The following is a 25,947-nucleotide window of genomic DNA, read 5'->3' as shown; positions in this document are numbered from 1 at the left end:
CAGAAAATATCGTTCCTGAGAAACCCAACTAGCTATTTATTTTCATGAAGTAATGAGTGCTACCGACAGGGGACATCAAATTAATTCCAAATTTTTAGATTTCCGGAAGGCTTTTGATACCATTGCTTGCAACCGACTTCTAATTATATTGCGTGTCAATGGCGAATCATCTCAGCTGTGTGACTCGATTCGTTATTTCCTGTCAGAAAGATCACAGTTCGTAATAATGATGGACAGTCATTGAGTAAAACAGAAGTAATATCTGGCGTTTCTCAAGGAAGTGTTATTGGCCCTTTGTTGTTCCTGATCTATATAAATGATATAGAAGACAATCTGAGCAGTCCTCTTAGATTGTTTGCAGATGATGCTGTCATTTACCAACATGTAAAGTCATCAGATGGTCAAAATTATTTGGACAAGATGTCTACATAGTTCAAAAAGTGTCAATTAACTCTAAATCAATTAACTCATCCACACAAGTACTAAATAGAATACACTAAATTTTGGTTAAAAGATAAATCACACAAATCTAAATTCTGTAAACTCAGCTATTTAGGGATTAGGGTCTGCTAAAGATACTGTGTACATAACACTCATCTGCCCTATTCCGGAACATTGCTCAGTGTGGAATCCACATCAGACAGGATTGATGGAGGACAGAGAGAAAGTTGAGAGAAGGGTAGCTTATTTTGTATGATTATGAAATGGCGGAGAGAGTGCCACAGATATGACACATAAATTAGGGTGGCAGTTATTAAAATGAAGGTTTTTTTTTCTGCTGCTGCAGGACTGTCTCATGAAATTTCAATCACAAACGTTCTCCTTAGAGTGTGTAAACATTTTGTTGGTGTTCCTTTACACAGCCTTTACATGTGCTGTTGGAGAGTGGAACAGTAGAAACTAGCTTTGATGTGGTTTGATGAAACCTCCACCAGGCACTGGACTGTGAATTGAAGAATAATCATGTAGATGTAGATGTGTCAATAGATCATTTTCTTTGAGGTATTTCATAATGTTCAAACACAGTATATGTTCTAAACTCTTACCATAAGTTGTTGTCAGTGATGTGGGTCTATATTTCATTGGATTACTTCAATTTCTCTCTTGTATATTGGTGTGGGCTGTGCTACTTTTCTGCCCTTATGCATAGATATTTTGTCGAGTGAGCAGCTGTATATGAATATTGAATATGGAACTATTACATTAGCATACCCTGTAAAGAAACTAGTTGGTATACAGTCTGGACTGGAAGACTTACCTTTTTTAAGTAATTGAGTTGCTTCACTACACAGTCTGCACTTATTTCTAAGCTACTCGTGTTGGCAGCTGTTCTCAATTTGAAATCTGGAATATTTACTGCATCATCTTTAGTGAAGGAAGTCTGGAAAACCATGTTTAGTAACACCGCTTTAATGGTGCTGTCATCAATATTTGATAACATTACCATTGATATCACACAGTGAAGGTACTGATTGTTTGTTGCCCCTGGTGCAATTTATATATGACCAAAATTACGAGACAGAATTTCAGTGTGGAATCTATTAAAGGCATCTCACATTGAAGTCCATTCTAACCTTCTGTAAAACATCAGCAATCTTATGATTTTCCCATCTTTTAAATCTGGCATGGTTTTTGTTGCTTCTGAAACAGTGTCCTTACCTATTTTGTGTGACATGAAGGCTCTGTTCTGTCTCTTATAAATTTACTTGGTATGAATTTCTCAACTGTAGCCAATACTAGTTATCTGAATTAAACCACACCTACTCTGTGCTTACATAGTTGGTCTGGAAGGAATGAAGACTGTCTCTTCAGAAGCCATCAAGCAGACTTTTATCTGCTATTTTCAGTTGGTATATTTCTGCATTTATTTTTGGTGGATTTGGATGTTATGGTATTTAGTCTCCCTATAACAACCTTATGCTCACTAACCCTGTATCTGCCTTGTTATTTCCTCAGGACTGTACGTTGCCAAAAGGTCTAGTATGTTATTTCAACCATATAGGCCTACACTTTGTGTAAGCCTCTGAACTAAATGCTCAAAATAGTTTTTGGATGCTGTATTTAGTGCAATTTTGGATGATTTTTAATGTCTACCAACAACTTTAAACATGTATTTTTGCCAACATTTCGATGAAGGATTGAAGTCACTGAGAGTCAAATTTTGCTTGAACCTTTCAGCAACTATATAATCTGAATTGAAGGGTTGGTAAAAGAAACCAATTATTAATTTATTCCAGTTGTGAAGTATAATGTCTACACATACTAAGTTGTAGCCACTGTCTATTTCAATTTCACTACAATATAAAAAGAAAGATGATGAGACTTACCAAACAAAAGCGCTGGCAGGTCGATAGACACACAAACAAACACAAACATACACACAAAATTCTAGCTTTCGCAACCAACGGTTGCCTCGTCAGGAAAGAGGGAAGGAGAGGGAAAGACAAAAGGATTTGGGTTTTAAGGAAGAGGGTAAGGAGTCATTCCAATCCCGGGAGCGGAAAGACTTACCTTAGTGGGAAAAAAGGACAGGTATACACTCGCACACACACACATATCCATCCGCATATACACAGACACAAGCAGACATCTGCCTGTCTGCATGTCTGCATGTCTGCTTGTGTCTGTGTATATGCGGATGGATATGTGTGTGTATGCGAGTGTATACCTGTCCTTTTTTCCCACTAAGGTAAGTCTTTCCGCTCCCGGGATTGGAATGACTCCTTACCCTCTTCCTTAAAACCCAAATCCTTTTGTCTTTCCCTCTCCTTCCCTCTTTCCTGATGAGGCAACCGTTGGTTGCGAAAGCTAGAATTTTGTGTGTATGTTTGTGTTTGTTTGTGTGTCTATCGACCTGCCAGCGCTTTTGTTTGGTAAGTCTCATCATCTTTCTTTTTAGATATATTTTTCCCACGTGGAATGTTTCCCTCTATTATATTCATATCACTACAATATAAATTACTTTCAACAGTAACAAACATGCCAACATCAACTGAATTTAACCTATTCTTTCTGAATACCATCAGGTCCTTGGTAAAATCTTCAGTTGAACTCATTCCCAGCTTTAGTCAGCTATCACTGCCTATGACTATTTCTGCTTCAGTACTACCTATGTGTGCCTAGAGCCCTGGTTCTTTCCCAACACAACTACTAACAATTTACAAGCATAAAACCAATGTTTCCTGGCTCTACCCTTGATCTGTGTTTTCTATGAACCCTCTGAGACCAAATCCCTGCTTTTACACTTCCAAAACCACCTAACCTGAAAAAACCACCTAATCCACTCCACACAGTAACACTGAACATGTAGCTGCTTCCTATTTGTAATGGTTCCCCAATCATCTGTGGACTCCTGTCTTTTGTCTCCTCCTTTCTGGAAACAGAGGCAATGATCCAAGATAATTGTAATATACCATGCAAACAGGCAAGAAGCTTTTGCCTTGCTTACTCATCCGCCTTTAGCAGTAATGTAATAAATGGAAAATATAATCCACCACTAATTTTCAAGATCTTGCTCTTTCTCTAGTAGGAGTACACACATTCATGCATATATAGCAAAAAAAAAAAAAAGCAAATCTTTCATTCTGCAGTGAAGGGTATGTTATAAAGAAACTTTTTTGAAAGATTCTACCTGTGAGCCAGCAGATTGTATCTTGAATTCAAACGTTCAACTTCTGGGGGAAACGCTATCACAAATTGAGTTGACTAGCCATAATGCACAAACTAGCTTTACAGTTTCAGTTTTTCAGTGCCTCTCCTATAACTTGTAAACTTCACATAGGGTCTGCTGAGTGCCTAGCTTGGTATCACCCTTGGGAGTTGTTGTCATATTGAATGTTTTAGTATGTGGTGAAGCAACTACTATCAGTGAAATTTCTGACAAATTAAAATTGTGTGACAGACAATGGAACTAATCCCAGTTCCATGCCTTTCACAGTGAGTTCATTCTGAATATATCCCCACACCCTCTGACTGTGGATAAGCCATTTCACCAACATATCCTTTCACCCAGAAGTACTAGTCCAACAGGGTATGCTGGAGAACTTCCGTGCAGTTTGGAATGTAGATAATAGGATTCTCATAATGAATTCTGTGAAGGTGGGTTGTGACTCTGCCTGTGTAACTTAAATCAGTAAGAGTGTTGTCCACAAATGGCAGTATTCTGGATCTGAGTCTCAGGCTAGTACACAGTTTTATTCTGTTAGGAAGTTTCAGGTTTTAAAACAGACTGTGAGTAAACTGATATATACTTAAAATTCACCCTTTACATTCTTGTTTTGGAGAAGGTGATCATCCCAATTGTGTTTTGTAACTGTTCCCTTAATTATCAATGTTTTGATTATATTATCAAGATAGGATTCCTTTTTGTTTCTTCTTAACACAGCACATGTCATGTGATCTAACTTATGGAGCAGATGGAGCTACTTAGATATCTATACCCTTATATCTATGTTTATACATGTATTTATTAAAATAAGATTCTATAGTTTAATAATAGTGAATATACATAATATGATTTATGTGTAATCTTTTCAAAAGATGAATTGTTCTTATTAAAACGATTAAGAAGCTTTTATGCACTTTAAGATCTCAACAAGTTTCTAGAAAAAATAGTTGCAGTAAAAGTATATAATATTAGCCATTTAAAGATGTTTTGCATGTGATTCATATTAGAACACAAAGTAAAAATGTGTTATTCTGTTAGTTTTGTCAAAGAGATACTTAAAATTAGCAGTCTACAAAGTTTTGTTCATAAGACAATGTAAGTTTCAAACTTGTGACACTGTTTAGGATATGTAAAACCCATGCCAAAAAATTAACATTAAAAGCTTATGCACTATATCTACAAATTAGAATGTGTATTTTTTCATTCAAGTAAAATGTGTTTGTCTTTTTTTTCTTTTTTTCCTTTCTCGGTAGTAATGATATTACTGTTTTATTTCAGCCAGAGAACCCAAGTTGAGACAAAAGGATGGGATGTCTTCCGCAATCCACCACCAAAGATGGACAGTGGTTCTATGGCAAACCAGAGATGTCTCGAAATTACTGTTCAAATGCTCAAAATTGTGGCCTATTTGCTAACCTTCATTATTGTCTTGGGATCAGGGGTGATAGCAAAGGGTACTACTCTATTCATGACGTCACAGTTGCGCAAGGACAAAGAGATACTCTACTGCAACAGGGATCTAGGTAAGTTAACACTATCACATAGAAAGGTTCATATTAAAGAACTGCGGGTATTTTACTTAAATGAAATGTAACTATAGTGGAATGAATATGGCTCTTTCCATGTGTGAGGCAACCCCAATAGAAGAAATGAGAGGAATTTTCGTGCAGACTATGCCCCTTTTACCAGGACTTAGAATGAAGGTCTTCATTCTGTGGCTAATGTTTTCTGTAAACTCTCATTAAATGAAAAGCAAGGATTTTGATAATTATATAGATTAAAAAGAAAATTAGAAACATACCTGATTTGGTACACCTTCCACAATGTATCTGATTGTTTAGATTCAAACAATGAAGATTCCATTTAGCTCAAAATAAGTAATAACATTTATTGTAAAAATTCTTCTATTCTTATGGCATAATGATAAATATTACTATATGATAGATACTAGAGTACTCAAATAGATATTTTCCTGCAAGTAAGAGATAAACTGTTGTTGTATAAAATAACTGAGCAAGCAGCAACTTTTATTGAAGCAGAAGCTATTCTGATATTTTTGCTTTAAATTTTGCTTCAATAATTACTAATAGTTTATAGAGTTCAGTGACAGTTAATTATAATCACTTTTCATACAGTTGCTCATTTTTGTCAATTTATACCTTGAATTGTTCCACATCCCAGAGGGCTGTCTCCCATGTTGGGATTTACAGAACATGATGACTGAATGAATTAATTATAACTGAATTATTCAATTTTCTTTTCTTTCTTTATTTTTACAGGAAGGGAAAAGCAATTCAAGGCCACACTCCCAGATGAAGAACGAGTAGCATGGATGTGGTGCATAATGATAGCCTATTTGGTGCCTGAAGTGGGTTCATTTATTCGTTCTGCTAGAATTTGTTTTTTCAAATCCAGCAAAAAGCCTACAGTCCCAGAATTCTTAATTGTTTTTGTCATGGAAAGTTTACATGCTGTTGGAATGGCTATCTTGTTATTTTGTGTGCTCCCAAATCTCGATGTTATTAAAGGAGCCATGCTTACTAACTGTGTGTGTTTTGTACCTGGTCTTCTTGGTAAGAATACTTAAAATTCTTTCATTTCTGTCTCTACTGAATTCTAGTTTTTGTAACTATTAAATATGATCTTAGAATTGCAGAAATAATGGAGAAACCATTTAGTCTAAACATGAAGAACTTAGCTGTAACAAGATATATTAATAAAAATTGATTTTTTTATTTCAAGTTTATACGCATTATTAAATGCTAATATATTGACAGGATTTAGATGCAAGTTCTTCTGCAGCTTCACTGTAATTTTTACTAGACAAACATTATGAAATGAATGGAGTTATGAGAGGAAGATGAAGCAGATAGTACACTTCTGTTTAAATTGTTAAGATATCTGCAAAAGAAATAATTATATGTTACTCTCTGTCAGTCATCCCCTTTTCTTATTGAAATAATGAATTTCATAATTTTATATTAATGAATCACAACACATTAGGCTTGATAACAAGAATTCATGCTTTGATAGTTTATATACTACAATGGAGAAGTATAATGACAAACATAGTATAACACAATTGACACATATTTTCTTGCAACAGACAGCTCATTAAAATATTGTGTTACATGGCAAGATAAATAATAAATAAATAAAACTTGTTTGCTCCAACAGTGATAACAAACCTGTGCTGTCTATGACCACTGATTAAAATGATGTATCAGGAAGCATTTTGAATGAACAACATTTTTTATGTTTCATGAGTGCTGTACTATTTAATTTTTAATGTGACTTCTGTGAGTACAGTTAACTTCTAACTCTTTCCTATCTGCACAACAACTATATTCTCACACTTTCCATTATTATATTCCAGGAATGCTATCAAGGAGCGGCAAGGAAAGCAAAAGATTCATCAAAGTTATAATTGATCTTGTTGCATTAGCTGCACAAGCAACTGGATTCATAGTGTGGCCCATGTTAGAAGGTGGTCAGAAACCCCAACTATGGCTGATTCCAGTTTCTGTAATATTTATTTCTTGTGGATGGTGGGAGAACTATGTAGCCTTTACAAAAGATTCTCCCCTTGGTAATGCAGCTAAGCTAATGCAAATTACTTTAATACAATGACAGTATTTGAATGAAATTGAAAGTTTTACTTTTTCTTTTGACAGGGTTTACAAAATCACTAGGCAAAATGATTGAAAGACTGAAAGAAACACGGTACTTCAGCTATGTTTTTATTTCGCTTTGGAAGATGATAGCATTTTTCTGTTCTGTAGTGTTCATATTGTTCCTCCAAGAAGAAAATGTTGATGGATTCTTTTCATTGGTTCCAAATGCCTTTGGTGCACACAAAATTCTTGTAACTGAGGTAACTGTGCTTTATGGATGCCTAATAAAAGCACTGTCATATATCAGTAATAGTCTGACATAAACTAATATCTGTGAATCAGCCACCCGTCAATAAGTGGTTTTGTGTTACATATTGGAAGTTACAAGAGATTAAACAAGTTTATAACTAACCTTCTTTTCCATTTCAGATAAAAGCAGTAACTATGCCTGATAGTCTACCAGACTTGCATGATGCTGTTTCAACAGGTGAAACTGTAGATATTGATGCCTGGAACAACACAGCATTCTATGTACTTCTAATACATATTCTGGGAGCATATCTGTGTTACATTTTCGGTAAGTGATGAATGTCAAATTGCCACTCATGTCTACTTGAAATATCAAGAAGTTTTAAGCATTTCATAATAGCAAACAAAATTAGAAAATTTTTTTAGCATGAAGGTGTGAGGGTGGTTGATGATCACAGCTGGATATCTCACTGTTAAGAGCAATGCCCACATAGTAAATACAAACCCTGAGCTTCAATTTCTTACAGATAAATTCTATGCTCTTATATTCACTCTACACATCATGCAATATAGGAAACATCTAATCAGTAATGTTTCTAAAGCTAAACCACACATATACTTAACATCCCACTGTCAGCCATATGGTACAAGGAAAGAAAGAAAGGTTAGGAAATGAAGGAGGAAGAAATAAAAAATCACTGGAAAGAATGTGTTTCTCCACAATGTATTTAGCAATCAGCTATGTAGTGTGAACATATTCTATTCTCAGAAAAATTTTGAAATGATCTTTGTTTAAAAGCCCATACACACTATTACCTTGCAAAATGTTTCTGAAGTTTTCCATAATAATTTGCAAAGTTATTGAAGACACTACATGCTGTTTCTCACTTTATAAATGAACATAGAATGCAGGATTAAGTCTTCATTTTCTGTAAGTTCTTCTGTTATAAGTTGATAAAATAAGTAATTGAATAAGTGGAGCATAAGCATGACGTTTACACTGCTATACACAGAATATTGCAAAAAGTTATTTTTCTCTTGTATTTATATACCAGAAATATTTCAGTTTCCTTTTTGCAAATATTTACAAATTCTTGCAGATAAGCAATTCTTATTTGTTGTACTTGTTCTTTTTCTTTTGTTTTTCAGGAAAATTTGCATGCAAAATTCTGATTCAAGGATTCAGCTATGCATTTCCAGTAAATCTGACAGTTCCTGTTTGTATCTCATTGTTGATTGCTGCCTGTGGTGTGCGAATTGGAGATCCATGCTTCTTTCACAATGTGATACCTGACTACCTGTTTTTTGAATCTCCTCCTGTGTTTTCACTTTGGTATTCTATTTATAGCCAGGTTAGTAGTACATGTAGTTATAATATTAAAAAAACTGTAGTTTAAAGAGATTTTTCTGTGAATATTTTTGTTGGTTTCCTTTACTGTTTATTTACCTAATTTAGCTCTAACTGGTAGGACCCATTTTATTTGGAATGAAAAACTTTCTTGTTGTACCATTTCTATCTTTAACCATCACCAATTTTGTTAAGAAAAATATTGTTGTCTTCTATTCATGGTAACCTCAATGACTTGTAACACTAACAAAACCTCAATATTTATCTCCATGTTGCACATCTTCTTGACTATATTTTAGCAGTCACTCATTATTTTATGCAAGACAAATCAGTTCAAAGCATCTAATTTCTCTCTGCATAGCTACAATTTGCCTGCCCTATGTTCTTAACAATAACCCACTAATTTTCAGTGTGTCTGTTTCCTTCTAAAGTACTGAGCAATTTGGGCATAAGCTTCACAAAATTTCAAACAGTTGGTTATCATTCTACATTGAACCTCTTCTCAGTCTCTTCATTTCCATTCTGAGTAGCTCCATTTTCACCATGTGGTTAATGGAGTTTTCAGGAATACCCAACAGCTGTCAAAAATGATGGTTTTTACATTCTGATGTATCTAATGTTGCTAAACAGACCTTCATCAGAGTGATCTCAACTAAATTTCATCACGTCTTTTATTTTTCTTTTCTGTGCTAAATTTAATCCAATTGCTACTCTGTCTGCTGACATTGACTGATTTGTGTTGAGTTGCTGTAGGTACACGCCTGTAAACCATCCCCCCGGAACCTTTGGACAATCAAACTCCCAAGTATAAAACAACTTCAACCTTCTGATTACTTTACAAATGAGATGATTGTAATGCATGGGAGTTTGATTCTTGAAGAATAGGGATTCAGGGATTACAGGTATATGAGGATAATGTGTGCAAAATGGGTTGTGAATAGAGCTAGTAGCAAAGAAGCAATAAATTAAAATATCCTGCCTGATGCTGAAGTTTTACTGCATGAACAGCAAAAATGTAATAAGCAGTAAAGTCTTTTCCTTTCATTCTTTTATAGAGGGTGACAGCAATAAAAAGTTTCAATAAAGTTTGAAATTATGTGTAAAGTTTGTTGGAAGCCACTAAGTGCGACATTCTCAAATACTGGATGATAACAGTTTGGGTAATTTGCGCGCCATGAGTTATGCTGCCCCAAAGATATACATAGTTTTTAACTTTAAAACTTGATTTGGGTTTTTTTCCATGGTTTTCAGAAGTTGCTAAGATGAATGCAGGAATGTTTCCACTGATTAGGCAAAGGCCAAGCTCCTGCGCTACCTTCATCTAGTCCTATCCTACTTTTTTCCAAAAGTTCCAATGGAGGGCATTGCTGCAAGGTATATGCAATACAGTGCAACTCCAATATGGGTATATAAGCACTGACATGTATGCAAGGGATTAGTGTGACATTTGCGTCTGTCCAAAATGCATGCAGTAAAGCAAAAATATAAACTATGGCAACATAATTTTGTTCCAAACAGAACTACATGGCTGTTATTCTTTTCTTAGTTGCTGAAGGATAGGTATCAGTAGACATCCACTGAAGAATGAAGAATGTTGAAATGGCAGAGAGCAGGCTGGGAAATGGTTCTAATCTGATCTCAGTGAAGAAAAAAAGAATCCCATCAATAATATTTATTTCATAATTTCTCAGATCCAGTGTGCAACATGGACACAGTCAGAATACATACAATTAAAAAAAAAAGACACACAACCTTTAATAAACACAATTGTTGCTCAATTTAAAAAAAAAAAATTAAAAATACTACATATGAAACTTGATTAATAAATAGTCACAACGATGTATATTACTTTAAAACTACACCGAATGGCTCTAATATCTGTATGCATAAGGCTGGTGCCAAAATAGCTGTAAATTTATGGTACTTGTATTCTTCAAAACAGTCTGTGGTCTAAATCCTACAAATGTTTACCAATGGCACACAGCCCCAAAAATTTCTTGATGCGGAAGATCTTTCATGTTTCAGATGAAGTTCCATTGTATTCACCAAATAAAAAGTATTACAGACTTTTACCAAGACAGTAAACGTAGAAAGGATGTACCAGAACAACCTTAAGATTAGAGGACAGAACAGGCAATAAAGAGAAAACAAATGTTAAAATATTATTCTAGTAATTGAAATTCATACACAATTACAAATTTTCATTGAAAGAAAGCAACACTTTTGGTCTGACTTTAAACAGCAACATCCTAAATTATTATTCTGACAACTGTCCAAAAATTCACTTTCTTTCATTTGACCATCTTTTGGACAGAATAATTTCTAAATATAGCATACTCAAAACTGTTAAAGATGCAGTCTTATACTCTAAGGCAGCTTTACTGACACACAAGATAATATATGTGATCAACTGGTTAAGATGAGACTTTAAGCAGTACTGAAAATATTTGATAAATGGAAATTTATGACCTGGGAGAAATTTTAATACAGCAAACAGTTCAAATGACTTATCAGTTTAATTAGTGTGCCACAAATATTATTATTTTTATGCTAAAGTAAGTTTATTAAATTTGTTTAAGTTTGATATACTACATATGCCAAGACCCACACAATCATGCAACAATTTTACTGTAACTTCTAAGTATGGACCAGTTATGTGCTAATATAAACTGTATTTGTTGAGCTCAATACATTAGGCTAATTAGCCAGCAACAGCTCAGTATGTTTCATTAAACATGATACAACACAATTACAAAACCAGCTGTGTCTGAAACATAGTCTTATAGTGACTTGCATTGTACACAACAGATAATTACAAAAAAAATCCTTCAACAAATAATACAAAGAGGTGAACCAAGATATCAAAAGCCAATTGCTCGTGCAAAGTCACAAATGAATACCAGCAATACTGACTATGATTGCATGGATTCTGCCAATAATAATAAAAATAATAATAATGTGAAGTTTGGAAGGTAGGAGACGAGGCACTGGCGGGAGTAGAATTGTGAGGACGGGGTGTGAGTCATGCATGGGTAGCTCAGTTGGTAGAGTACTTGCCCGCAAAAGGCTAAGGTCCTGAGTTCAAGTCTTGGCCTGGCACACAGTTTTAATCTGCCAGGAAGTTTCAAAGCTGCGCACTCTCTGCTGCAGAGTGAAAATTTCATTCTGGAATAATAATAATAACAATTATTATTATTATTATTATTATTATTATAGTATAGAATGTGGACGGAATAGACATGCAACAGTCAAGTCACCACTTAATGCAAAATATCTATAAAACTTGGTGAAGTTAAACCACGAAATTATTATGCAATGAAACTGTTCTGGTACTGATTTTCTGGGGAAGCTCTGCCCAGCACCATGTTACATAATAGAAACCACAGGAAATGTTAGGTGGCTGACAACACACACTCTCCCATCCATCAAGGCCACTGGCCCACTGCCAATACCAAAAGTCATGGACAGCCAACGTCCTCACACTATACTCATGCTTCTTCATCCAGGTGACTCTTCCTTGTACTGCCTACACTATTCCTTAAATACCTGTTCCTCAATGGGCAATGCTGCCTACAAACTCAGAAATTCATTCCAACAGAAGTGGCCCAAGAGCACAAACTAAGAAAAATAGATACTAGAGGACGAGTCACAAGGGCTGCTGGCACACGGGACAAATGTGTATTTGGCAGCATGTCTCTTGAAAACCACCATTGTGGAATGATCCATCAAGTTCTGTGTTGGTTACAATTCAACACAAGATGCTGGTCAATCTGGGAGGCCAGCCTCATCCATTATGGACAACAACAAAATGGTACTTGATGATGTGATTAGGACAGACTGGCACATTACCATTCATGCTCTTGCAAAGGATTTTGACATCAGCTTCAGGAGTGTGCAACACATTATCTGGAAGGAGTTAGGCTACCATAAGGTCTGCAGCCAGCAGATATCTCAGGCACTGAGTATCAAACAAAAAGCTAACTGGATGGCAGTTTGCCTGAAGCATCTGAAGTGTTTCAATGTTGAAGGCAACACATTCCTTGAGTGCACTGATGCAGGTGATGAAAGCTGGTGCTGCCACTGGGAACTAGAGTCGAAAGTGTGGATGAGCAGTGGTGTCATTCATCATCTCCTCACCCCATGAAGTTCCAGACCCAGCCATCAGCTGGATAGGTGACGCTCACCCTATTCTTTGATTATGAGGGCCCACTGCTTATTGATTTCAAATAAATAAGTAATGAGTGTCACTTTTCCTTCTGGTATTGTAATTATGTACATTCCTTTTGAATTGTAGTGGGTTACTTATGACAGAGTTCACAAGGGAATAAATATACTGTGAAGCAGTGGTAATATACCTAATTCCTTAAACATATATCTATAAGATGATCACTGGCAAACACCATATATTAATCTTACAGTGCACTTTTGAACAATGAAGACTTTCTTTATTAAAGATGTGTTGTGCCAGACCATTATTCCATATGGCATTACTGAATGAAAATGTGCATAATGTATCAACTTAATGATCTGTCCCTCCCCAAGATCTGCAATGATTTATAGTGCAAATGTGGCTGAACTAAGTTGTTTTAGGTGTTCCAAACTGTATTTTTTCAATTTAAATTTTCATTAATATGGATATGTAAAAATTTTGGAGTTATAACCCTTGTTATTATTTCCACTCTATGTCTTACACTTATCACAGATGTAGTATCTCTAGATGTGCAAAATGAGTGTGCTGTCTTTTTTAAATCATGAGTGAGACCACTTGCAGCATAGCACTCAATAATAGTTTTAAGAACATTATTGACCATTTCTTCTGTTGCTGTATATAAGTTTGGATTGATTACATTAGTGTCACCTGCAAAAAGAACAATTCTGCTTGTTGAGTATTAGACAGAAGTTTGTTTGCATATAAAAGGAACAATAGTAGATCTAAGATTGCCTCTTGTGGAACCCTATGAGTGATTAACCCCATTCCTAAGAATCTCCCTTGCTTAGATAGGTTGAATTATTAAGTACAACTTTCTACATTCTTTTAGTTTGATGTGATATCATCAGTTGGTTGGCTATACCATCAATATCATAAAAACCTCAGTTTATCTATGAGAATACTGTGATTCACATAGTTAACTGCCTCAGATAGCTCACAGAAAATACTAACCAGTGCTATTTTATCATTTACTGCTTGTAAAATTTGGTGAGTGAATGTGTAAATGGCATTCCTTAGATAAGCAGATCTTCTGGAAACTAAATTGTGATTGCTCAAGATATTATTGTTGCTCAGGCAATGTTTCTAATGATTTCAGCTTCCTAGTAGCTATTTAACTCCTTTAGCCCAGTGTCCTGGATAATTTGCCTAGTTCATTGTTGAAAAGTCTTCTTTTCTCATACCCTTTCCTTCTCTCTTTTGTTGAACAATGAAATGCCCAGCAGTGAAAGGTACTGAGTGTCTTCAATCTGGTATGCCTCTCTCAAATTTTTTCTGCCTTGAAAGAAGAGATTTGTCTCTTTTACTGTCTTTATTTCCTTGTAGTTCATTACAAAATCTAAAAATAAAATATGACTTGAAACCACATGTTCCTTCAATGGTGCAAATTCTCTTATATGATTGACTGAAAAAACAATGAATATTAATTACACATTTTCTTGCAAATTTAAATTTAAGCTAATATCAATTGTTTTCTTATTATTTCAGCATGCATGGATATGGCTGCTCTGGTTGTTATCACAAACTTGGATAACTATACATATATGGACTCCAAAGGCTGAACGTTTAGCTACAACAGAGAAATTATTTGTAACCCCAATGTATAATTCTCATCTCATAGACCAATCACTTGGACTCAACAGAAGGCGAGATGATCAGGCTGATGTTAAGACTGAGGTACATTCTAAGTTTACTTTAGATTCTTGTTCAACATAATTACAAAGTTAATAATGATTCATAATCAACACAAAAGGTAATATCTATGTCATCTTCAGTCTCATTTTTTCACCCATTCATTCATTCACATATCATATTCCGTAAATGTAGTCAAAAAGAGAGCCTTCATGTAAGTGAAAACAATCAGGTGATACATTAATAAGCACAAACAGCCACTAAGGTTACTTCTGCAAAGTATACTAACAACCAATCTACTTAGATTTTTAGCTACATGAATTAATTCTAGATAAATCTATTTTTTATGTTAGTAGAAAAGCAGGTACTTTGAAAAATCTCACTCTTCTTCCTTTTATAGTCTGAGCTGTTGCTCCTATCAACTACTTCTTATTAATCATTTACACAACTTCACTGATTTGATAGAATCAGCTATACATCCATTGCAAAAGTTAAAACTTGTTTAACATTAACTTAGTATTAACTGAAATTTACATCTGAGAGTCCAAATATTCTGATACATTACAGGAGTGGTTACCATAGACTCTCCTTCCCTCTTTCTATCAATCTTTCTCTGTTGCTCCTCCTCACCAAATTCATCGTAGCTGTCACAAATCACTGTGCAGTCTACAAAATACACCACGCAGAATACAAAATCATCAGTCACTGAGAGTGTCCTTGTGCAAAATGTTTGTAGGTTAGGTACTGATGTCACATATGAATAATGCTTTTGATATACTTCAAAAGGAAATGTAAAGACATTAGATCAAGGGTACAGACTTGCTAAACTATGTGACATCCTCTTCCATAGAAGTATACAGAATTTGTGTGATTTAACTAGTCATGCTGTATGAGTAAAGCAGACAGGTGCTCCATCTAGCTGCATTCCAATATAATCAGTGATGCGTTCTATAAGAGTTGTAACAACAATGTACAAAAAGTTGCAACACATTTCACGTAGTATGATTGACACTGGAACAAGTGTCCACCAAAAACTTTGTGTGTCACTTATAACAATATCATGAAGATGAAACCCTACTTAGACATTGCTTTTATGATAATTTAAGAACCCATATCTTGTAAACCCTCCCCTGCATGAACCATGGACCTTGCCACTGGTGGGGAGGCTTGCATGCCTCAGCAATACAGATAGACGTAGCATAGGTGCAATTGCAATGGAGGGGTATCTGTTGAGAGGCCAGACAAATGCGTGGTTACTGAAGAGGGGCAGCAGCATTTTCAGTAGTTCTGGGTGCAACAGTCTGGATGATTGACTGATCTGGCCTTGTAACATTAATCAAAACAGCCTTGCTGTGCTGGTACTGTGAACAGCTGAAAGCAAGAGGAGCTACAGCCATAATTTTTCCCAAGGGCATGTAGCTTTACTGTATGGTTAAATAAAGATGGAGTCCTCTTAGGTAAAATATTCTGGAGGTAAAATAGTTCCCCATTTGGATCTCTGGCCAGGAACTACTCAGGAGGACGTTGTTCTCAGGAGAAACAAAACGCAATCGGAGCATGGAATGTCATCTCCCTTAATCAGGTAGATAGGTTAGAAAATTTAAAAAGCTAAATGGATAGGTTAAAGTCAGATATGGTGGGAATTAGTGATGTTCACTGGCAGGAGGAACAAGACTTCTGATCAGGTGAATACAGGGTTATAAATAAAACATCAAATAGGGATAATGCAGGAGTAGGTTTAGTAATGAATAAAAAAATAGGAGCACGAGTAAGCTACTACAAATAGCATAGTGAACACATTATTGTAGCCAAGATAGACATGAAGCCCATGCCTACCACAGTAGTACAAGTTTATATGCCAACTAGCTTCACAGATGATGTAAAGATTGAAGAAATGTGTGGTGAGATAAAAAAAATTATTGAGATAGTGAAGGGAGGCGAAAATTCAATAGTCTGATAGTAGGAAAAGGAATAGAAGGAAAAGTAGTAGGTGAATATGGAATGAGGGTAAAGGATGAAAGAGGAAGCCACCTGGTAGAATTCTGGACAGAGCATAACTTAATCATAGCTAACACTTGGTTTAAAAATCATGAATGAAGGTTGTATATTTGGAAGAGGCCTGGAGACACTGGAAGGTTTCAGATAGATTTAGGAACCAAGTTTTAAACTATAAGACATTTCCAGGGGCAGGTGCGGACTCTGACCACAATCTATTGGTTATGAATTGTAGATTAAAACTGAAGAAACTACAAAAGGTGAGAATTTAAGGAGATGGGATCTGGATAAACCATAAAGAACCAGAGGTTTTAGAGAGGTTCAGAAAGAGCACTAGGGAACTATCGACAAGAACGGGGGAAAGAAATACAGTAGAAGAAGAATGGGTAGCTTTGAGAGATGAAATAGTAAAGTCAGCACAGGGTCAAGTAGGTAAAAAGATGAGGGCTAGTAGAAATCCTTGGGTAACAGAAGAGATATTGAACTTAATTGATGAAAGGAGAAAATATAAAAATGTAGTAAATCAAGTAGGCAAAAAGGAATACAAAGGTCTCAAAAATGATATCGACAGGAAGTGAAAAATGGCTAAGCAGGTATGGCTAGAGGACAAATGTAAGGATGTAGAAGCATATATCACTAGGTGTAAGAAAGATACTGCCTACAGGAAAATTAAAGAGATCTTTGGAGAAAAGAGAACCACTTATATGAATATCAAGAGCTCAGATGGAAAACCAGTTCTAAGCAAAGAAGAGAAAGCAGAAACATGGAAGGAGTATATAGAATGCCTATACAATGGCGATGTAATTGAGCACGATACTATGGAAATGAAGAGGGCATAGATAAAGATGAAATGAGAGATATGATACTGTGTGAAGAATTGGTCAGAGCACTGAAAGACCTAAGTCAAAACGAGGCCCCAGGAGCATTACATTAGAACTACTGATAGCCTTGGGTGATCCAGCCCTGACAAAACTCTACCATCTGGTGAACAAGATGTATTAGACAGGTGAAATACCCTCAGACTTAAAGAAGAATATAATAATTCCAATCCCAAAGAAAGCAGGTGTCAACAGATGTGAAAATTACCGAACTATCAGTTTAATAAGTCACAGCTGCAAAATACTAACGCGAATTCTTTACAGACGAATGGAAAAACTGGTAGGAGCCAACCTCGGGGAAGATCAGTTTGGATTCCGTAGAAATGTTGGAACACGTGAGGCAATACTGACCCTACGACTTAGAAGAAAGATTACGGAAAGGCAAACCTACATTTCTAGCCTTTGTAGACTTAGAGGAAGCTTTTGACAATGTTGATTGGAATACTCTCTTTCAAATTCTGAAGGTGGCAGGGGTAAAATACAAGGAGCAAAAGGCTATTTACAATTTGTGCAGAAAGCAGATGGCAGTTATAAGAGTCGAGGGGTATGAAATGGAAGCAGTGGTTGGGAAGGGAGTGAGACAGGGTTGTAGCTTATCCCCGATGTTATTCAACCTGTATATTGAGCAAGCAGTAAAGGGAACAAAAGAAAAATTTGGAGTAGTAATTAAAATACATGGAGAAGAAATAAAAACTTTGCAGTTTGCCGATGACATTGTAATTCTGTCAGAGACAGCAAAGGACCTAGAAGAGCAGTTGAATAGAATGTACAGTATCTTGATAGGATGATATGAGATAAACCAACCAAAGCAAAATGAGGATAATGGAATGTAGTCATATTAAATCAGGTGATGCTGAGGGAATTAGATTAGGAAATGAGACACTTAAAGTAGTAGATGAGTTTTGCTATTTGGGGAGCAAAGTAACTGATGATGGTGAAGTAGAGAGGATATAAAATGTAGACTGGCAATGGCAAGGAAAGTGTTTCTGAAGAAGAGAAATTTGTTAATATCGAGTACAGAATTAAGTGTCAGAAAGTCGTTTCTGAAAGTATTTGTATGGAGTGTAGTCATGTATGGAAGTGAAACATGGATGATCAACAGTTTAGACAAGAAGAGAATAGAAGCTTTCGGAATGTGGTGCTACAGAAGAATGCTGAAGATTAGATGGGTAGATTACATAATTAATGAGGAGGTACTGAACAGACTTGGGGAGAAGAGGAATATGTGGCACAACTTGACCAGAAGAAGAGATCAGTTGGTAGGACACATTCCAGGGCATTAACGGATCACCAGTTTTAGTATTGGAGGGCAGTGTGGAGGGTAAAAACTATAGAGGGAGACTAAGAGATGAATACACTAAGGAGATTCAGAAGGAGTAAGGTTGCAGTAGTTACTTGGAGATAAAGAAGCCTGCGCACAATAGAGCAGCATGGGGAGGGGGGGGGGGGGGGGGGCTGCATCGAACCAGTCTCTGGACTGAAGACCACAATAACAACATCTTGTAAACAGTGCTTGAACTAAGCCAAGAAAAATGGGCCCAGTCCCACAATGACTTGACACCCCTTGCCAAACTTGCCAAAAGTCCATCCACTGTTGGAAATATATGAGGATCAAATTTTGTACATAATGGTGATCATGGGAGTACATGTACTTTGGGACATTCTCACATTTGAGTGTTGATGTATGCTAGTGGACAGCTGTAACACATTTTGAAAAACTTCCTCCTCAAAAGATGCTAAGAAAGTGGCATGGCCAGCCCACATCATCTACTGTCTACAAGAAGCCTGCCTCCTTGGACCAACAAAGAATGTTTTGAGACATATGAATATGCAGACAGCATCTCTTAAGATAGGGTTCACAGTACAAGGATTTAACTTGTTTTGGATTACCAGCAGCCATGCTGCAGATGAAATGTGTGTATCGGAATTTGATAAATCTGTCCTCATCAGCCCAGTGCTCTGTTACAGCTTATGCTTATTTCTATTACAACCATTACAATTTACAACATTGGTTTGATGCCTGCATTAAACATGATTGGTGACTATTTGCACAGCATTCATGAACCATATTCTGCATTCAGTGGCTAGCTTCCATGCAGTGCACAAATGACCACCACAATACAGGGCATAAGGTGCAAGCTAACTCTTGGAAGACCAAGATGTTCCTATGGCTGAGTTATAGTCATGAAGGGGAATGGAACTGGTACAGAACTCTATGGGAAGTGATTATCAAGTAGCTAGTTTTCTAAAAACAAGTGCAGGTCTCAGCATTCACCTGTAAATTAGGCTCTTTGGGGAAGAATCTTGGAAAAGAAGGTCATGTAATAACAGTAGATATAGATAAAAGTTTGCACCATAGCCTTAATCATAAAGCTGATGGATGATATCAGACACACTGTTGAGAATTCTGCTCACACAGATGTGCGGATTGTGTCACTCTTTGAGCAGTACAATAAGCCCTGGATGAAGCATTCTGTGGAATGTGTTCAGGGAGATTTTGGAAAATCACTCCATGAAGAGACATGTTTGCACAAAGGAGTGACTGATGCATCACCCCTCACTTCATCACATCATTCACACAAGTTCTGCATACATGGTTTGCATCTGAATTGCTGCATCCTGCTACTAGTGTGTTTGAGTGTGCTGAGTGTAGTGTTGCTGCATATGTGTACTTAAGTCAGTCGCCAACTGTATCAGCATGCATGGTCACCCGAAGTCACCTGCAGGAAATGTACACACAGCACAGTATCTGCCATGCTGTCTACCAGCAACTCATATCTATATACATGTGGAGCAGCACTGACTCACTCTCAAGATGTTCTTAAAAGTTTGTACCACTCATTTCAGTCACTCTGTGTAGTGCTTATGTTGCACCTTCTGTATGATTCTTTTGCCTTGCTACATGTTGTGTCTTGAGATACTTATTGCCATTATTGTTCAGAGGTTTACAAATAAAGTGATATTTGTCTTACTTGGATCAGTTTCATGCACTACTAGGTTACTACATCAATGCTTATGGTTATAGGCTAATTTCAAGAGGCATTCAGTCTGGCCAGCCAAAGCGGTATCCATCATATCCCATTGATTTCCACTGTGTTCCCTAGGATTTCTTCAGAATAAGTTCATCCAAAAAATACAGCAGAAGACTAAATATAGATTGACTTGAAAATGAAATCTATAAAGCGGAGAGTGTAGATGTAAGTTTTAACTCTTTCTTACACATATTCCTGCAGCATTTTGAGTCTTGTATTCTCCTAAAACTAATAAGGGCAAAATCAAATGGAAGCAATGCTATGGGGTGGATAACTCCTGGAGTTTAAAGATCTTTTGCTAAGAAGACAAAGCTCTACCCAATTCAGCAGGAAAATTGTTGTCAATAGTTGAAACACCATTATTGGCAGTATCATAAAATCCTACAGGCTTTATTAAAAAAGGAAATCCATCTACTATGCTCAAAAAATAAAACACTCCCAGAATAAGACAAAAATTATTTGGAACATTATCAAACAAGAGACAAACAAAAACAGTAACCCAAATGAAATAGACCCCCCCCCCCTCCCCAGAAAACATTTCAACAGAAATTGTGGTTCTTTCAAATCAATGGCTACCAAATTCAATTATTACTTTTTCACAGTGTCTAACCTACTCTTCTGTAATGGGATAAAAATAATAAGATTTAAAAATGTTCAGCAAACCACACTGGAAACAATGGTGTGGCCTGTGTGAATAATTCTCAATACTCAAGAACACAAAAGAGTACTGAATACGCATTGTGTGATTTAATTCTCAAAACATGTAAAAATTGTTTGTTACTTATTTTACTTGATTTTTATTATTGGTACAGTATGTCTTTAAGTTAAATCCAGGATAGAGTTTGTGGATATAAATTATGGTAATGTTAAAAATTAATCACTGTGAAACTTTTTCTCAGAGTTATTTTCATTTTTTAATGATTTCTGTTAAAGAACAGTTCACAACAGACAAAAATTTGAATTAGAAAACTTTTTGTCAAACATGTCCATTTTAATGCCCACAACACATAGTTTACAGCTCTCATCTACAGGAAATGTGCCAAAAAGGCAAAGAGATGTGATTTATTTAGCTATGCTGTTTGATAACAAATTGTTATATACAAAAAACAAAACAAGCAATTTTGTGTGTTTGTAATTTTGATTTGGTTATTAGAACTGACATTATTAGTGCATTAACTGATCATAAAAATAGTAGAAATAATAATATTAATATTAATAATAATAATAATAATAATAATACAATGCAATACAGGATTAAACAATAAACACCAGATATTACAGCAAGCATATTATTAAAGATCCCTATACCACAACAGATAAATGCAGACTTTGCAAACAATAAATAGAAACAGTAGATCACATCACATTCGGATGTACAATACTAGCAAATACAGAATACACCAGAAGACATGACAATGTAGCAAAAATAATACATCAACAACTTGCCATACAACACAAACTAATAAAACAACACATTCCCACGTACAAGTATGCACCACAAAATGTACTGGAGAATGATGAATACAAATTATACTGGAACAGAACCATTATAACAGATAAAACAACACCACATAACAAACCTGACATCATACTCATCTATAAAAAGAAGAAATTAACACAACTAATGGAAATATCCATACCCAATACAACAAATATACAAACGAAAACAGGAGAAAAAATTGAAAAATACATCCGACTGGGTCAGGAAGTCAAGGACATGTGGCATCAGGATAAAGTTGACATTATACCAATTATACTATCAACAACAGGAGTCATACCACACAATAACCACCAGTACATCAATGTAATACAGCTACATCCAAACTTATATATACAACTACAGAAATCCGTAATTATTGATACATGTTCAATCACCCGAAAGTTCCTAAATGCAATACAACATACACCGTACAGTTAAAAGGAAGTCACTTTCCATTTTTAACCAGACCTAAGGTCTGAGACAGGAAAGAAGATAATAATAATAATAATAATGACAACTGACCTACAAATTTGCTATGAGGAAGCTCAATACATGGAAATCAAGCCTGCAGATAATCTCCCCATTATAACTCAGTACAGGAAAGTGGCACAAATTGCGCACTGCAAATATCTGGGAGAGATCGTCCAACCATCAGCACTGAACACAATATTCAATCAGGAATGAGTCTCAAAATTACAAAATTGAACAATAGATAATACAGTTTAGAATATCAACAATTTAAGGAAAAGACTAGATTACTACTCACCATAAAGATGACATGAGCTGCAGAAGACAGGCACAATGAAAAGACTGTTACATACTTAGCTTTAAGCCAAACCCTTCTTCAGGCATATATGACCACCATCTCTGGCAGCTTGGACCCAAATGCAACTGTAACATGAAATGAATACATAATTTGGCACTCCATGCAGACCACATGAATATTTGTTTTTGAGCAACCGTATTATTTGCTTCATATCTGTCTCAGTGACTACTTGAAGGAACATGGACTTTAGATTAGCATTTAAATAATTCGGTAGCCATGTAGGTCTGAATAAAAATCAACATCAAGTTGGGCAGACAGAAGATTGGGGGTGTGTGGGGAATTGGCACTGGAGATCTGTTTTCAGACTAAGTCTGGGGGATAGTGCCTCTGTGAGACATTCGGCACATTGGGCAAAGGAGTTCTTGTCACTGCTGATTGCCATCTCCAGGTTGCCAGGCTGTTTCAAAGGGATTTTGGTGTGGAAGGTATGACAGCTGTCGAAATGAGGGTACTGTTGGAGGTTGGTGGGTTTAACAAACCCAGGGACAGTGTATTTGCAGTGATAAGAATTCCTATGCCTATTATGCTGAAGGTCTCATCAAGGCCTTTACAGACAGGCACTATCCTCCAGACTTAGACCGTAAACAGATCTCCCACGCGATTTTCCCATAAAACCCTCCCACCACCCCCAAGAACCAACTGTAAAGGAGTGCCACCTTCATCATCCAATACCACCCTGGACAGGAACAACTGAACCACAACCTTTGTCAGAGCTTTGATTATCTATCATCATGCCCTGAAGTGAGGGACATCCTACCAAAGATCCTCCCCGCTCCTCCTAAAATGACGCTTCATTACCCACTTAACGTCCATGACAACCTAGTTCATCCATATGACACTCTCAATCCTAAAACTTAGCCAAGGGATCATATTCCCGTGGAAGACCCATGTGCAAGACTTGATCAATCCACTGCCCAGCACTTCCTATTCCATTTCTGTCACAGGCTTATCCACCCCATTAGATACCGAGCCACCTGCAAAAGCAGCAGTGTCATATACCAGCTCTGCTGCGATCATTGTACAGCTTTCTATATTGGAACCAGCTGTTCACCAGAATGAATGGCCACTGTTAACCTTTGGCCAAAATCACCCTGTGTCACAACATGCAACTGAATATAATGTGCTTGATTTCAGTGACTGCTTCACAACACAGGTCATCTGGATCTCCCCTCCACCACCAGATTTTCTGAACTGTGCAGATGGGATTTACAACACATTCTCCATTTCCGAAATTATCATGGCCTCAAACTATGGTAACTTACTATCCCCACACATTCCATCCAACAGTTTCTCTCCCCTCTGTTCTATCACTTCCTCCAAATGCACGTCCCCTCACCCTCACTGTGTGCGCCCCTCTGCCAACACATATGCCTATCTTTCCCCTTCCCTGCTCCTCTTCTTTTCTGCTCCTTGACTCCCCTTCCCCTTCCCCCTCCTCAACTTCTGACCCATAGCCTCCTAAAGCTGCACCTGATGGCAGTCTTGTCATGCCTCCATCTAGCCCCTGCGCACTCCACCAGACAGCACTCTTCTCTCCTCTCACCCATACCCTATTATCCCTTCCCCTATCCCGGCCCCTCCAGATTGCTGCTTTCATTCCACGTGACTGTTGCACGCTGGTCCTGGCTGCCGGAGATGGTGGTCGTGTGTGCATGAGGCATGCTACCTTGTGTGAATGAATGTGTGTGTTTGTTTCCTTTGCTGAAGAAGGCTTTGATTGAAAGCTAAGTTTGTAACAGTCTTTTCATTGTGCCTGTTTGCAGCTCAACATATCATATTTAGAGTGAGTAGCAATCTGTTCTTTTCCTTGTATTCCAAATTACAAAAAGTATATACACTCACTTGGAATCACTATAATAAAATATCTATTTCTGATAACGCAAAACTAAGGCATTACAGCACAGTATTTTTACCACAAGCACTCTGTGCTGCAGAAACTACAATGATTCATGGTCATATGAAAGTAAGAGAGATTGCAAAGCAGGAAAGGATAATTCTAAGGAAAATATTCAGACCAGTTTTTTGTGATGGAATTTGGATGACGAGGCCATGAAGAAGGTCATAGAAACAGATAGAAACAATAATTGACATCTTTAGAAAGAAAAAGATGAAATTTTATGGACATATCAGCAGGATGAACAAGAACAGACTCACAAGGTAAATCTTTTGAGAAAGCAAATTCTATCTAATACAAGACAAAATGGATGACTGAAACAGAAGCAGACAATAAAGAACTTGGAATTGCACAAGGCAACATAAACAATTGAGGACAGTTCAGAAACATCATAAAAAAATGTACACTTAAACAAAGACACAGAAAAAAGAACAATAAATAAATGGTCAGTAGAGCGCAAGGGATAACACAGCGAGCATATGAAGAGAACTTGGGAAGAACGAAGCAAGAAGATAAAATCAATACTACTCAAGTTCAACCACTTCCTTAAATGGAATAGTCAATAATAATAATAATAGTAATAATAAAATTACTTTTACTATTGTTTTTGGACTGTGGTTGATTATGGACAACAAATTTTATAAGTGAGTTATTTTTATCTGTTTATAAAGAGAAAGTCAGTGATTTTTGATGGAAGTTCCATTTCTCTCTCATAGAGTGAACGTACTTCCAGTAGACTTGAATACAATATTTGCATCAGCAAATATAAATAGTTCAAATTCCTAAATATACAATGGAAAATTGTTGACATATAGCTAGGATAAAATTGACTTAAGGAAATCTATTCAAAAAGGTTTACTGAAAGTAAAAAAGTGATTTAATATTGCTACATATTGTAGAGACTGAAGTTCACGCGGCAAAAAATACCTGGTTTGGATGTGTCAGTAATGGTATGCAGGATGATACATAAGAGAACTGTAGGAGGCCAATCATTTGGTAATAGTGGGACGAAAATTATTTGTATTTACAATATATAACACTGAGGAACATAATTCAAATAATGCCTGTGGAAATATAATTGTTTTCATTTTCAACAAGCAAGCACATCAGTTTCAAGCTACAATG

General features: G+C 36.3%; 1 protein-coding gene across 2 annotated transcripts in view; it reads left to right on the top strand.

Moving 5' to 3' along the window:
* LOC126190966 (chitin synthase chs-2) overlaps window positions 1-25,947 on the top strand; it is a 336,208-nt gene that overhangs the window by 237,934 nt on the left and 72,327 nt on the right. For both annotated transcript variants that reach the window (XM_049931630.1, XM_049931629.1), the window contains exons 3-9: window positions 4,946-5,190; window positions 5,947-6,240; window positions 7,044-7,256; window positions 7,342-7,541; window positions 7,711-7,858; window positions 8,680-8,882; window positions 14,574-14,762. In XM_049931630.1, the coding sequence (XP_049787587.1) occupies window positions 4,946-5,190; window positions 5,947-6,240; window positions 7,044-7,256; window positions 7,342-7,541; window positions 7,711-7,858; window positions 8,680-8,882; window positions 14,574-14,762 (1,492 nt within the window). The remainder of the gene's footprint in view (window positions 1-4,945; window positions 5,191-5,946; window positions 6,241-7,043; window positions 7,257-7,341; window positions 7,542-7,710; window positions 7,859-8,679; window positions 8,883-14,573; window positions 14,763-25,947) is intronic.

This window comes from Schistocerca cancellata, chromosome 6 (assembly GCF_023864275.1).
Source record: "Schistocerca cancellata isolate TAMUIC-IGC-003103 chromosome 6, iqSchCanc2.1, whole genome shotgun sequence".
NCBI lineage: Eukaryota > Metazoa > Arthropoda > Insecta > Orthoptera > Acrididae > Schistocerca > Schistocerca cancellata.
Note: the sequence above shows the minus strand (reverse complement) of the source record. Positions and strands in the feature narration are given on the sequence as shown.